This window comes from Eurosta solidaginis, chromosome 3 (genome assembly GCF_040869045.1).
Source record: "Eurosta solidaginis isolate ZX-2024a chromosome 3, ASM4086904v1, whole genome shotgun sequence".
Lineage (NCBI taxonomy): Eukaryota > Metazoa > Arthropoda > Insecta > Diptera > Tephritidae > Eurosta > Eurosta solidaginis.
In genome coordinates, this window is record NC_090321.1 from 31,035,608 (window position 1) to 31,052,275 (window position 16,668).

At 37.7% G+C, this 16,668-nt stretch overlaps 2 protein-coding genes across 6 annotated transcripts in view; both read left to right on the forward strand.

Annotated features, from left to right (window-relative positions):
* The window catches only part of mwh (multiple wing hairs), a 466,270-nt gene that overhangs the window by 335,775 nt on the left and 113,827 nt on the right, over nucleotides 1–16,668 (forward strand). The window lies entirely within an intron of this gene.
* LOC137243507 (lysozyme 1-like) lies at nucleotides 9,753–10,279 on the forward strand. Its single transcript, XM_067771296.1, has one exon. It carries the CDS (start codon nucleotides 9,789–9,791, stop codon nucleotides 10,212–10,214), a length of 426 nt encoding a protein of 141 aa, XP_067627397.1. The 5' UTR covers nucleotides 9,753–9,788; the 3' UTR covers nucleotides 10,215–10,279.

Genomic DNA, 16,668 nt, shown 5'->3' on the forward strand with positions numbered 1-16,668 from the left:
TCCTGTTTATTTACCAGCGAAGATCTGGCGACCCCAAGCTACAGATGGAAGGAGATGGTTAGATGGCCTAGAAGTTTCAACGTGTTGATATTATTTCGTTTCCGAGATGATCTGGCTAATAATTTACAAGAATTATCTACTGAATATCAATTTTAACTTTCTGAACATAAGTTGAAATTTTCTGAATATTAAATGGAAATTCTGAACATGAGTTAAAATTTTCTGAATATCAATTGCAATAACTTTATGAAAATGAATCGTAACTTTCTGAATATGAATTGCAATTCTCTGAACACCAAATAAAAATTCTGAATATAAATTGTAATTTTATGAATATTAAGAATATTCCGAATATGAATTGCCATTTTCCAAATATTAATTGTAATTTCCTGGACATGAATTTTCGCTTTCTGAATGTAAACTGAAAAGAGATTTTTTTATAAAGCAAAAAATGTGTTACTTAAGTTTAAGGAAAGATAGCTCCCAACATAAACTTAAGTGTGGTTCTCTAACTGGACACAAATGTAAGATTCTAATATTAAAGTAGTTTTCAAGAAATTAATAAATATATATATATATACACATATATATATAATTTATTTAAAATTGTTTTCTGTTCATTACGGCCACCAACCAGAGCCTTATTTCTCACCATGAATAGCTGTTGGTTTTGCAGGTACCACCTCGGAAAAGATTTCTTTTCAACTTCACCTCAACTCGATATACAATGTAGAATTTCAACTGAAGAAATCAACTAGATATTCAGTTTAATTAAAAAATGTCTTAAAGGTTCGGTACTGATTGGAGAGAACTAGATAAACATTTCTCTAAGACTCCCAAGTTTTTTGGATTAACAATATCCGTATCTGCAAACTATTTAGACAATAAAAAACCAATGTTGCATACAAAAAAGCCTAGCCCAAAGGCGGGCTTAAACTGGGACTGAAAAGGTGTTCTGTAGTTTAACTGGATTTCAAATTTGACTAGAGTTTAAGTTAACTTAGTTTAATCCTAGCTTAAACAACTACTGAAAAACTGGGCCCTAATATACTTTTTATTCCAAATCATTAAGGGATTGAGAGTCACGTCACAGATGAGGTAGTCTCTACCTTGCCAGAGCGATGCATTCGCAAAGAATGTGAAACGGCATTTCATCCTCCAAATTACAAAAGCGACAGATTTGTGTATGGGATAGATATATAGAGCTTACTTATATTATATCATAGACTGCACTACCTCATATATGTAGTACCCAGTGAGAATTCCTAGATCCTCTCTGCTAAGATTGATAAACTTCGATCGTACTCCCATTGCTGGAAATATAAACAATTTGGACTGTCTATGTCCTGGGTATTCATCCCAAAGTTTTTAAAAATGCTTTGTTGCCCAGTTATTTATGAGCTCCGGATCCTAGAATTTTGCTATGGCACCATGCCTGCTAGTAAGTCTGTCAGTTCATTACCATAATGTCACGTAATATGTACCTCTTACTACCAAACTTTATTAAACAAAAATTTTGCGACATTCAGGAGTGTTGAGTACCAGTATAAAAATGTCCCAAAACAGTTTCGAGTTTGAGAATATTATAACGAATTTGCTGCAAATCCTCTTATTTCAAATTCTCTGCTAAGTTCGAATCACTAAACTGTTGAATAAATAACTCCAATATGTAATAAAACAAAATGGCCTTTATTAAAGACTTGACAATAACGCTCAAACTGTGCAACGAATAGCTTGCTTAATAACCAAACTGATTGATAGCTCAAATGAAACTCTACTATTCAAAATAATACTGCTCTTGCTCGCTAGATAGCGTCTTAATCGAAATCTCAAATCAAACTGAATTCCAGCGCCTCTACAATTGCGCCTTTTATACTCTCGGATTTCAACGTTCGCATCTTCTAGGCGCTTCCAGAATCTACTACCCCAGCAGCTCTCAAACTTCTCAGCTGTAACTACAATTGCATAATTTTATAGTTTTTCTCATTGCATACTTTCAGAAGTATCTCAGATATATGCATGTGTTTGTGCATTGACTCTCCGCTGCTCGTATACGTACATGGTACATATGTGTAGGCGCAATTATTGTTTCGTTTATGTAGATACATAATGATTGATCTGTGGATGTGAATTCCCGTCATTGCTTAGCATCGGATTAGAGACGATAGCATCGCTCAGTGCTGCTAACATTCGTTACACTGCCCTCCACCTAAGTCTGGTCGTCCCGATCAGGCAAATCTCTCGATCTAACCGCTGCTAGCCTCTCCAAATGAACCACTTTCATTTTTGTTCGTAGTTTGCCAATGGTTTGTATGCGGTACACTACATCGTTGATCCGTTTTACAACTTTGTATGGGCCTTCCCAGTTACACTGCAATTTCGGGGACAAACCTTTTTTTCGTTGTGGGTTGTATAGCAGCATCAAATCTCCTTCCTGAAACCCTTCCGAATTAATTGCTTTATCGTACCTCGCTTTCATCTTGTCACTCATAATCTTTGCTCGTTGCCTTACAAGATCGTGTATCTCTCTCAGCTCTTCTTCCAATACACCAGTGGATTTCTTGACATTCCTCTCCGCATCGGCACCTATCCCATACTTCAAATCAGCTGGCAGTCGAAGGTCTTTGCCAAAAATTACTTTTGCTGAGGATTGACCCGTTGTCTCATGCACTGCTGATCGGTAAAAATAAAATAAATGTAAGGCGCGATAACCTCCGAAGAGATCTAAGGCCGAGCTTCTCTTCCAATTTGCGTCGTGCTCCTCTTGGTTTTTCCCTACAAATTGGCCGGACGGGACCTACATGTTTTATGCCGACTCCGAACGGCATCTGCAAGGCAGATGAGTTTTCACTGAGAGCTTTTCATGGCAGAAATACAATCGGAGCGCTTGCCAGACACTGCCGAGGGGCGACCCCGCTTAGAAAAATTTTCTTCTAATTGAAAAATCTTATTTCTAAAATTTTGATGTTGCTTTGCCCGGGAGTTGAACCCAGGGCATACGGTGTGATAGGCGGAGCACGCTACCATCACACCAATGGTATGCGGGTATCCCACTCCTTATGGTACTTGTCTACTACTTTCCTTAAATGCTACTCCAAGGTTCTATTGAAACGTTCCACCATACCATCGGACTGAGGATGCAATGCAGTTGTCCATGTTTTTCGAATGCCCAATGATTTACACATTTCTTGGAACACAGCTGATTTAAAATTCCTGCCTTGGTCAGAATGTAACTCCATTGGTACACCATACCTTGCAACCCAATCGTTTGTAACCACTTCTGCTACTGTTTTCGCTTCTTGGTTTGGGATTGGTTATACCTCTGGCCATTTACTGAAATAATCTATAACCACCAGTACGTATTTGTTTCCGCGGTTGCTAGTAGGAAATGGACCTGCGACATCCATGGCGGTCCTTTCAAATGGTGCACCCGAAATATACTGCTTCATCTGGCAATGACTTCGTGTTTTGGGCCCTTTCGCTCTGTTGCAAACCTCGCGGTTGGCAATCCACTCGGTGACCGACTGACGACAACCAACCCAATAGAATATCTGCTTAATTTTCTCGAGCGTCTTCGTGATTCCAAGATGACCTCCACTTGGACCATTATGCAGTTCGTTGAGCACGTCAGGAATCCTCTTTCTGGGAACAACTGTCAGTTTCTTCTTGCATTTACCATCCTCACTTTCCCATACTCGATGAATGCAACCGGATATCAATTCTAAACTGTTCCACTGTGCCCAATATGACTTCACTATGGGACTATCTGCTGACATCTCTTCTCTGTTTGGTCTTTCGTTTCGTTCGAGCCCTTGCATAACACGTGACAGATATGTATCTTCTAGCTGGCACTTTCTTAGCTGTTCCTTGTCCCATTCATCTGTACATGTTATAGTCATTAGCCGGACATCTATAATGTCTTCTTTAGCCTCGGCCTTTGAACAGTGCTTGCATTCCAAACTACATGGTCTTCGTGACATTGCATCAGCATTTCCATGGGTACTACCTTTTCGATTCTCAATGGAAAAGTCATAGCTTTTGTAGTCGCTCGATCCACCGTGCCAATTGTCCTTCCGGATTACGGAACTGCAGAAGCCATTTCAACGCTGCGTGATCTGTCCTGACGCGGAATCGCTGGCCGTAGAGGTATTTGTGGAAATGTTTAATGCACTCTACCAATGCCAACAGCTCTCTCCGTGTAACGCAATAGTTCCTCTCTGGTTTTCCAACTGAACGGCTGTAATATGCAACTACCTTCTCCTGTCCATCGACCAGTTGTGATAAAACGCCTCCTATAGCATATCCGCTCGCATCTGTATCTAGAACAAACGTGGCTCCTGGAATCGGATATGCCAACATTGCGGCAGTTCACAAACGGTCTTTCAATGTTTGGAAAGTTACTTCTTGCTCCTTCCATTCAAAAGCTTTATTTTTTCTTGTTAGCTCGTGGAGACTATGGGCTACGCTGAAAAATTTGGTACAAATCGGCGGTAATATGTACACAGCCCAAGGAAACTTCTCAATTCATGCAGATTCTGTGGTCTTGGCCAATCCTTTACTGCCTCTATCTTTTCATTCGCTGTGCAGATGCCCTCTGTCGTTACTTTGTGACCCAAATAATTTACTTCCTTTTTAAACAGCGTACACTTTTTGGGACTTAACTTCAGAACAGCGCCAGCTATTCTCTGGAAAACTTCCTCCAAGTTCTTAAGATGTTCATCAAAATTCTTGCCCAATACGATGATGTCGTCCAGGTACACCAAGCATGTTTTCCAACGTAGTCTTTTCAGTACCTGGTCTATGAGTCTCTCAAAAGTAGCTGGTGCATTACAAAGTCCAAAAGGTATCACTGTAAATTGCTAAAGACCATCACCGACACTGAAGGCTGTTTTCTTTTTATCTTCCTCCTTCACGTCAACTTGCCAGTAGCCGCTTTTCAAGTCCAGTGTGGAAAACCATTTCGTACCAGATAGCGACTCCAGAGTGTCATCAATTCTCGGCAATGGGTAGATATCCTTTTTCGTAACGTCATTCAACTTCCGGTAGTCCACGAAAAACCTCATTTTTCCATCCTTCTTCTTTACAAGTACTACCGGTGAGCTCCATGGACTAGCTGATGGTTCGATGACGCCGCTGTCGCTAATTTCTTGTATGATTTGACTCACAACTTCCCGCTTCGCCAGTGCAACACTACGTGGAGCTTGATGGATCGGCCTCGCATCTCCAGTGTCAATTTGATGTTTCACAACATTGGTGCGGCCTGGTTTGGAACCATCCTGGTCAAATATGTTCGCGTACTTTAGGAGCAGTTGTTTTGCCTTACTCTGATAGGCTTCCTCTAGCCCCTGCGTCTATGCCGTGATGGCATTTGAAAGATCAGTATTATTATATGAAACGTTTTCCTGGAGCTGTGCACAGTTAATAACTACTTCGGCCTCTTGGCATCTCCCCAAAATAGCTCCTTTTGTCAAATTGAATGGTGACTTGAACTCATTGAGTACTCTTACCGGAATACGTCCATCTTGTTTTGTCATAGCCAGGGTTTTTTCTAAAAGTATGTTCAGTGCTGATTTATTTGCTGCTTCGACCACCCAGAATTTGTTTGTCCCACAATCTCCATCAACCTTTGCCCAGATGACTGCTTCTGATTTTGGTGGTATTTGCTGACTCTTTTCCACCAGCACTCGTTTACTGCTGTAGCCTCTCTCGTAGCCGAAATTAAGTGGCACATCCATGTTCTTATATCGCATCGTCTTGCTTTGCATATCGATTTTGATGCCTTGGTTGATTAAGAAGTCCACTCCAATCATGATTTCATCAACTATACCTGCCATTATAAAATTGTGTAGTACCGCGACGTCCCCCAATTGCTACTTCACATTCGACTTCTCCAATTACCTGGGTGTCCTCTCCCGTGGCTGTACGTAATCTTGCTCCAAGCAATGGTCTTATCTTCTTGTTGACTAAATCTGATCGAATTATGGAATGGGATGCACCCGTATCTACAGTCAGTAACCGTTCCTTTCCATCCACATGTCCTCCGACAGTAAGATTGCTTGACCTTCTTCCAATTTGCGAGATAGAGATTATGGGGCATTTAATTGAGGGAGCCAGCTGTCGCCCCTTGCGGCTGACTCTCTTTAGTTTAACGATTAAGTGGACTTGGAGATTTGCTCATGTCCTTCAGCTCTGCGTTTACGACCACCCACATTGTTGGAACTGTTAGGGTTGGTGTTGCAATGTCGTGCAATATGACCTGGGTTGCCGCACTTGAAACATTTAATAACTCCGGTATTTTTCCTTTGTGATTCCTTCAATGCTTCCAAAATTGTGTCTACCCAATTTGGTCTTTCCACTTCCACACGATGAACTTTGTATGCTGGTTTACTCAATAGTGAGGCAGTTTCTTAAGTCAATGCATGTGATACCGTCTCTGCAAATGTTGGCCTTGGGTTTCGTTTCGACGTCCCGTATGCCATTTATAAAGCTCTGAATTTTTACTCTTCGGTGTATTCCACGGGTGCGTCGGCATTCGCCAAATGTGCAAGCCTTTCGACATCTGACGCAAACTCCAGCAAAGTGTCATTAGCTTTTTGGTAGCGGTTTTGCAACTCTATTTGGTGTATCTGCTTCCTGTGTTCGCTTCCATATCGCCTCTCTAGAGCGCTCATCAATGTTTCGTAGCTGTTCCGCTCTCCCTCGGGAATAGTCTGTAGGATTTCAGCAGCAGATCCTTTCAATGCCACGAATAGTGCAGCAACTTTATCTTCAGCACTCCAGTTGTTCACTGCTGCGGTCTTCTCAAACTGAATCTTAAACACCTGGAAAGGAACAGAGCCGTCAAAAGATGAAGTTTTTACCTTCGTATTGCTTGCTGAAACAACTGGGCGAATTAGTTGCAACTCCTGTATATGACCTCGCAATGTTTCAATCTCGGCATCGATTTTGTTCTCAAGTTGCAAAATGTTTGTGTCTTGCGCCTCCATCTTCGAAGAAATACGTCCTTCTTGCTCTTCCAGTTGTGCAGAGATCTGCGCTGATATTTCTGCCGACATTTCCGATATTCGTGCCTCTTGTGCTTCAATCTTCGATGTTATACGGTTCTCCTGTTCTTCTAGTTGAGATGCCAGTTGAGATGTTATATCTGTCTTGCGATTCCAGTTGAGAAGCCACTGTCGATGTTTGAGCAGATATTGCAACCAAAATCATGTTCAAGTCTGTGGTCGTAACTGCCTCTTCCATTTTTGTTGTTTCCTCGCCTTCAAGATGAAAGTCATACTCTTCCACGTCAATTCCTTCTAATTCCATTGCCTCTCGTAGTCGTGCCTGAAGTTCGAGTTTAATGCCGCTTGTATTCAATCCACGGCTCTCCAACTCCTTCTTCAGTTGCTGGATCTTTAATTCACTGAACTTTGTCATGTCCTTGTTGTCCTCTGGAATTTATTCAGCAATTCCTCTTCTGACACCAATTGTAAATTGCAAAACCTCTTATTTCAAATTCTCTGCTAAGTTCGAATCACTAAACTGTTGAATAAATAACTCCAATATGTAATAATGCAAAATGGCCTTTATTAAAGTACTTGACAATAACGCTCAAACTGTGCAACGAATAGCTTGCTTAATAACCAAACTGATTGATAGCTCAAATGAAACTCTACTATTCAAAATAATACTGCTCTTGCTCGCTAGATAGCGTCTTAATCGAAATCTCAAATCAAACTGAATTCCAGCGCCTCTACAATTGCCGCCTTTTATAATCTCGGATTTCAACGTTCGCATCTTCTAGGCGCTTCCAGAATCTACTAGTCCAGCAGCTCTCAAACTTCTCAGCTGTAACTACAATTGCATAATTTTATAGTTTTTCTCATTGCATACTTTCAGAAGTATCTCAGATATATGCATGTGTTTGTGCATTGACTCTCCGCTGCTCGTATACGTACATGGTACATATGTGTAGACGCAGTTATTGTTTCGTTTATGTAGATACATAATGATTGATATATGGATGTGAATTCACGTCACTGCTTAGCATCGGCTTAGAGACGATAGCATCGCTCAGAGCTGCTAACATTCGTTACAATATTATATCTATAAATCTTATAAAATAAAGTCGCTAAATGTTATGTATGCACATAACTCCACACAGAATACTCCGATTTTAAAACGGTCTTTTGCATTTGAAAGCTTAGCTACGTGAGATGGTACAGTTAATATAATTTGAAGATATATATTTTAGGGGCGTCGCAAATTGCCAAAAAATCAAAAAATCATAAAATTTTTGTTTACACAGCTATAACTCATAAACGGATGTTCTTCCCTCTTGGTCAATTATGTGCAACTCTCGCCTTCTCGTAGTCTCGCCCAATCTAATTGGGACGTTGTTTTTGTTGTTGTATTAAAGATAAGGACACTCCCCGAAGGTTTTGGGGAGTATTATCGATGTTGATGATCCTTTGATTGATCCTTTGGCGGATATAGATCCGATATGCTCCGGTAACAAAGCACCACTTAGGTATTAGCCCGACCACCTAGGAAACGATTAATATGACCATATTAAACCTTCAAATACCCAGTATGGTTTCCGACGATTCTTTTTACTTAATAGCCTCTGGTGAGATTCCTTTCAGGAACTTTATTGTTTTTCATAAATTTTACTGCTAGTTGTAACTGTGATGTGGTAAATAACAGAGTTTTGTCAAGCTTGTGGGTCTAGCTTTCACTATTTTCCTTTATTTCGTGAGTGGTATTGGCTGCATTAACTGTGTTATCTGCTATCCTTATTCTGGATGTAATATTTTTGTCCTCCTTCAATTTCTCCTCTTTCTAAGACGAAGTCTTGTCAACCTAATCCAAAATTGTCTGATTGGAGTTAAAGTGCATCCGATGGCACTTTAACCGCAGAGTTTAGGTACTTCAGTGAAACACCAAGCCAGTCAGAAAAATATTGGTTTTCAACTAGCATTTTCTGACTGATATCAAACTTGTCTGAAAATCCCGAAACTTGCACCCACGCTTATACTATGCAAATTTTTGGACAATACTGCAGCTGAAAAAATCTACTAGATTTTTTATTTAACTTTTACTGTCTGCAGCATTAAGGCACAAATGCACTTAAACTATTCTCACTTCCATGATTATAGCAGGCATTTTTGTTCATTGATCATATGGCATTACTTGATTTCTTACTCAAATATTACGATCAATTAAGTCTAAAGCCTCCTCTCTGTACCCCAATTTAAAAAAAAAAAACTCCATAGGTGTCTCTGAATTGAATTTTTAATTTTCAATTTATATATAAACTTTTCATACCCACCGTTCACAAATGCAAATGCAGTGGCCATATCGAAAATTCCTTAATATCGGGTAGTAGTTAACAAATTAAAAATTTACTAATAAAACATACAACTAAAGCGTACTCGTACATGCACATGTACAGAGATACCACGTGCTTCCGCGGCTCATTGAAGGCAGTGAACGACTTTAAGAGGTTACTGTCGAGGTTAACATCGCAAATTACAGGATTATATTGATTGAAGATAACATAATTCGTTGAACTCAAACTATTTTTAATCAATAACACTTTGGCATTGATTATCAAATCTCACTGTTAACGTCTTCAATCTTAGTTTAATATACACGCGCAGGTAAAATGACTATTATCTTTTTCTACTCAATAAATTCGATTGCAACGATTATGATTGTTCACATTTTTTTACACAAAATTTACTATAAAAGCAGTCGAATTTCTCTAAGGCAATTAAATATTTTGTTTGCACTTCACAATCAATATGAAAGTTCTTGTTTGCTTTATAATGGCATTGGCCTTGGCTGCACCGGCCTTTGGTAAAACATTTACTCGCTGCTCGCTAGCTATGGAGATGTATAACATGGGTGTGCCGAAGGATGAATTGGCTCGATGGACCTGCATTGCGGATAATGAGAGCTCGTATCGTACGGACGTTGTAGGCCCAACCAATAAAAATGGCTCCAAGGATTACGGCATATTCCAAATAAATAACAAATTTTGGTGTCAAGCCGCCGATGGCTCAACCTCGTCCAATGGATGTGATGTTAATTGCAGCGCTTTGTTGACCGATGATATTACCGATTCAGTGAATTGCGCACGCAATATTCAGAACAAACAGGGTTGGACTGCTTGGTCGACTTGGAAATTCTGTAATGGTGCCCTGCCTTCCATTGATTCGTGCTTTTAGACGGTGAATGGTGGGTATCAAGAGTTTATATATAAATTGAAGAATAAAAATTCAATTCAGAGACAGCTATGGAGTTTTTTTTTACTGGGGTTACAGAAAAGAGTCCTTATACTTAATTGATCGTAATATTTGAGTAAGAAATCAAGTAATGCCATATGATCAATGAACAAAAATTCCAACTATAATCATGGAAGTGAGAATAGTTTAAGTGCCTTTGTGCCTTAATGCTTCATATAGTAAAGGTTAAATGAAAAATCTAGTGGATTTTTTTCAGCCGCAGTATTGTTCGAAAATTTTTACAGTATAAGTGTTGGTCCAAGTTTGGCATTTTTCCGACAAGTTTGATATTAGTCCGAAAATGCTAGCTGAAAACCAATATTTTGCTGACTGGCTTGGTGTTTCACTGAAGTAAACTTTGCGTTTAACGAAAGCAGTGCTTCGCAGTCATTGTCCATGCCATCGGATACACTTTGAACTCCATTCAGACAATTTTGGATTAGGTTCACAAGACTTCCACTTGGAGACATTTATGTTCATTGGGAATGCTCTCAGTGAGTAACCCGTTGGTCTTTTAAATTTTGGGACAATCCATTGCAGAAGCAAAATCACCGAAAGAGGAGAAATGGAAAGCGGATAAAAATATTACATTCAGGATACCGATAGCATATAACACAGTAATGCATCCAATACCACTCACGAAATAAAAGAAAATGGTGAAGGCTAGACTAACACACTAGAGAAGCCTCTGTCATTTACCACAGCACAGTTCAACTAGCAGTAAAATTTTTTAAAAACAAAAAAGCTTCTGCAAGGAATTCCAGAGGCTATTAAGTATAAAATAAAATTGCCCGAAAATAATGTTGGCTATTTATAACGAATGCCCAAGGGCGGATAGTTTCCAGAAACATGGAAGCAACCGAAACCAATGTTCATTAGCAAAGGGAAAAATCCATTCAAACTCGCCAAAGCCATAGAACAAACAGTAAGAGTACCAACTAGGTACCATAGGTCTGGAAAATGCACATTGAATACAAAAGAGACGTTCTTACAAGCATACACTCAGATAAAAACGCCTTTCTAAAATCAAGCACCACCGGACTCAATTCAAGCTACTCATGTTCTTAGTTTTCTTGAAAAACGAACGACCTGTTATCAAACAACAACCTTGTTCTTGAACTGACAACCATTTTCTTGAAAAGAGAACGACTGGTCTTAAAATATGAACAAATGTTCTATTAATGAGAACAATGATCTTAAATTAAGAACAATGTTCTTAAATTAAGTTCAAGAAAAAAGAAGCACTACAATGTGTAGCGATCCTGTGGCGATCGATCACCGTCAATCTCTAAAGTTTTATACAGAGTATATTAACTTTGATTGGATAACGGTTGATTGTACAGGTATAAAGGAATCGAGATGGATATAGACTTCCATATATCAAAATCATCAGTATCGCAAACAAATTTGTTTGAGCCACGTCCGCCCGTCCGTCCGCCGGTCCGTCCGCCCGTTAATACGCTAACTTGGGTAAATATTGCGATATCTGCACCAAATTTGGTACACGAGCTTATCTGGACCCAGAATAGATTGGTATTGAAAATGAGGGAATTCGGATGATAACCACGCTCACTTTTTATATATATAACATTTTGGAAAACACAAAAGACCTGATTATTTAGTAAATAATACACCTAGAATGTTGAAATTTGACGTGTGGACTGGTATTGAGACTCTTGATAAAAATTTGAAAAATTTTTTTAAATGGGCGTGGCACCGCTCACTTGTGATAAAATCAAATTTACAAATATTATTATTCATAAAGCAAAAATCGTTAAACCTATCGTAACAAAATTCGGCAGAGAGGTTGGTTTTACTATAAGGGATGCTTTGAAGAAAAATTAGCGAAATCGGTTAAGGACCACGCCCACTTTCGCATAAAAGATTTTTAAAAGGGTCGTGGACGAATAAAATAAGTCATATCTTAGCAAAAAAGAGCTTTATATCAATGGTATTTCATTTCCCAAGTGGATTTATAACAATAAATAGGAAAAACATCAAATTTAAAAAGAAGGGCGTGGCACCGCCTCTTTTATGACTAAGCAATTTTCTATGTTTCGGGAGCCATAACTCGAAGAAAAATTAACATATCGTAATGAAATTGTGTGCACATATTTTCCTTATAGCAGAAAATATTTGTAGTAAAAATGGACGGGATCGGTTAAAGGCCACGCCCACTTTTATATAAAACAAGTTTAAAAGAGTCGTAGACTAGAATAATAACCTATAACTTAGCTAAAAATAGTTTTGGATCAATGATATTTCACTAATCAAGTTTTATTGAAAGAGGAAATGGGGAGAATTTTTTTTTTAAATGGGCGGTGCCATGTGTTATATAGGAAGTGAATTTATCTGAAATGAAACGTATAATTGAAGTTCACGCTGGGTATATAATGTTTGGTTACACCCGAACTTAGACACCTTTACTTGTTTGAAACAATTTTTTTATATTCTTTTTTTTAACTCTAGTTTTTCGTTCAGTTCCATTCACATAAACACAGGTAATTCTCAAACTTGTTATGAAATGTTTTAAATATCTATTCAGATTGCATCATCAAATAAGAAGAATTTCTCAATAAGAGAAATATATAAAAAATGCATATTATGCATATTATGCACTTTTTCTAATCTTTTGGATATTAATAATAGGTTTCTTATTAATGATAAAAAAAAAAAATTTAATAAACAAAAATTTATAAATGGTATCTTCCCTTCCCACTCAACCAATGATAAAGCACAAACCGTTCTTGAATTGAGACCGAAAACACAAACACCGAATCGTGATGCTTGAAACACAATGTCCTGAAGCCGCGAAATAAACGCGACGAACTTCGCCTTGCCAAAAATAGAATACCCGTAATTACATGAAGGTGAACACAATGGAAGCAAAGAGCGAAATTTACGCGACGTCATCTTTCGACGATTGATTTATTTCTATCTATTCTTTTCATCTTTATTTCTAAATAATGGCCACTCTGAATAAACAGCGCCAAATTCGCCCGGCATTGTGTTTTATGAAGAGTAAATGTCTCGGCGTAATTTGAAAAATGTCATCGCTCGACGCGGCTTATGTCGTAGTCGCGTTTCAAGCATGAGAACAAAAAATCTTAAATCAAGCCCAAGTAGTGCTTGAAATGAGCACAGAAGGTTTACACATCAATGCCAAAGTGGTCATTAAAGACGAACGGCGAGCTTGGAAGAACTGTTCTTAAAACAAGCCTATAGGTCACGAGTTAAGAAAAACCGTACTTAGCAGATTTTTGTCAACGAATATCCTTAATTTTGAACTTGTTTCGTTCATTTTAGAACATTTTTTCTCTGAGTGTAGAAGCAACAAGGTAATACCAAATCCAGGCCAGTGGTCCTATCGGCGCCAGATAAGCAAATATGTTGAAAACAATGATTCCAAGGGAGGTAAGGGACTGTGTAGCGCAACCCTCTTCATCGAAGTTGATAGCTTTCAAAACCCAATTGTCAACCTCACATACCGGTGCTGAATCCTGTTTATTTACCAGCGAAGATCTGGCGACCCCAAGCTAAAGATGGAAGGAGATGGTTAGATGGCCTAGAAGTTTCAACGTGTTGATATTATTTCGTTTCCGAGATGATCTGGCTAATAATTTATTGGCGATATTTTCCGAAATGCGAGGAGTCCACTTATCGCTACAAGAATTATCTACTGAATATCAATTTTAACTTTCTGAACATAAGTTGAAATTTTCTGAATATTAAATGGAAATTCTGAATATGAGTTAAAATTTTCTGAATATCAATTGCAATAACTTTATGAAAATTAATCGTAACTTTCTGAATAAGAAATGGAATTCTCAATAAGAATTGCAATTCTCTGAACACCAAATTAAAATTCTGAATATAAATTGTAATTTTATGAATATTAAGAATATTCCGAATATGAATTGTCATTTTCCGAATATTAATTGTAATTTCCTAAACATGAATTTTCGCTTTCTGAATGTAAACTGAATGTAAAAAGAGATTTTTTTATAAAGCAAAAAAAGTGTTACTTAAGTTTAAGGAAAGATAGCTCCCAACATAAACTTAAGTGTGGTTCTCTAATTGGACACAAATGTAAGATTCTAATATAAAGTAGTTTTCAAGAAATTAATAAGTATATATATATATATATATATATATATATATATATATATATATATATATATATATATATATATATATATATATATATATATATAGAATTTATTTACAATATGAGTATTTTAAAAGGAAGTGGGCCTTCGTTCTATAGGTGGAAGCCGTTTCGAAATATCGCCATAAAGGTAGACCAGGGGTAACTCTAGAATGTGTTTGTACGATATGGGTATAAAATTAAAGTTATTAATGAGAGTTTTAAAAGGGAGTGTTGGTAATTGTATATGTGAAGGCCTTTTCCAAATATCGACCAAAATATGGACCAGGGTGACCCAGAACATCATCTGTTGGATACCGCTAATTTATTTATATATGTAATACCTGCCAAGATTTCAAGGGTTTTTTATTTCGCCCTGCATAACTTTTTCATTTTCTTCTACTTAATATGATAGATGTCACAACCATTTTACAAAGTTTTTTCTAAAGTTAAATTTTGCGTTAATAGACCAATACAATTACCATGTTTCATCCCTTTTTTCATATTTGGTATAGAATTATGGCATTTTTTTCATTTTTCGTAATTTTCGATATCGAAAAAGTGGGCGTGGTCATAGTCGGATTTCGGCCATTTTTTACACCAATACAAAGTGAGTTCAGATAAGTACGTGAACTAAGTTCAGCAAAGATATGTCGATTTTTGCTCAAGTTATCGTATTAAGGGCCATGCGGAAGGACAGACGGACGACTGTGTATAAAACTGGGCGTGGCTTCAACCGATTTCGCCCATTTGCACAGAAAACATCATAGAATTTATGCCCCTACCAAATTGAAAAGGATTGGTAAATTTTTGTTCGACTTATGGCATTAAAAGTATCCTAGACAAATTAAATGAAAAAGGGCGGAGCCACGCCCATTTTGAAATTTTCTTTTATTTTTGTATTTTGTTGTACCATATCATTACTGGAGTTCAATGTTGACATAATTTACTTATATACTGTAAAGATATTAAATTTTTTGTTAAAATTTTACCTAAACAATTTTTTTTAAAAGTGGGCGTGATCATTCTCCGATTTTGCTAATTTTTATTAAGTGTACACATAGTAATAGGAGTCACGTTCCTGCCAAATTTCATCATCATATCTTCAACGGCTGCCAAATTACAGCTTGCAAAATTTTTAAATTACCTTCTTTTAAAAGTGGGCGCTGCCACGCCCATTGTCCAAAATTTTACTAATTTTCTACTCTGCGTCATAAGTTCAACCCACGTACCAAGTTTCATCGCTTTACCTGTCTTTGGTAATGCATTATCGCACTTTTTCCGTTTTTCGAAATTTTCGATATCGAAAAAGTGGGCGTGGTTATAGTCCGATATCGTTCATTTTAAATAGCGATCTGAGATGAGCGCTCAGGACCCTACATCCCAAATTTCATCAAGATACCTCAAAACTGACTCAAGTTATCGTGTTAACGGACGGACGGACGGACGGACGGACATGGCTCGATCAAATTTTTTTTCGATCCTGATGATTTTGATATATGGAAGTCTATATCTATCTCGATTCCTTAATACCTGTACAACCAACCATTATCCAATCAAACTTAATATACTCTGTGAGCTCTGCTCAACTGAGTATAAAAACCAATGTAGCATACAAAAAAGCCTAGCCCAAAGTCGGGCTTAAACTGGGACTGAAAAGCTGTTCTGTAGTTTAACTGGATTTCAAATTTGACTAGAGTTTAAGTTAACTTTATTTAATCCTAGCTTAAACAACTACTGAAAAACTGGGCCCTAATGTACTTTTTATTCCAAATCATTAAGGGATTGACGCATTCACAAAGAATGTTAAACGGCATTTCATCCTCCAAATTACAAAAGCGACAGATTTGTGTATGGGATAGATATAGAGCTTACTTATGTTATATCATAGACTGCACTACCTCATATATGTAGTACCCAGTGTGAGTTCCTAGACCCTCTCTGCTAAGATTGATAAACTTGGATCGTACTCCCATTGCTGGAAGAATAAACAATTTGGACTGTCTTTGTCCTGGGTATTCATCCCAAAGTTTTATAAAATGCTTTGTTGCCCAGTTATTTATGAGCTCCGCATCCTAGAATTTTGCTATGGCACCATGCTTGCTAGTAAGTCTGTCAGTTCATTACCATAATGTCACGTAATACCTCTTACTACCAAATTTTTTAAAAAAAAATTTTGCGACATTCAAGAGTGTTGAGTACCAGTATAAAAATGTCCCAAAACAATTTCGATTTTGAGAATATTATATA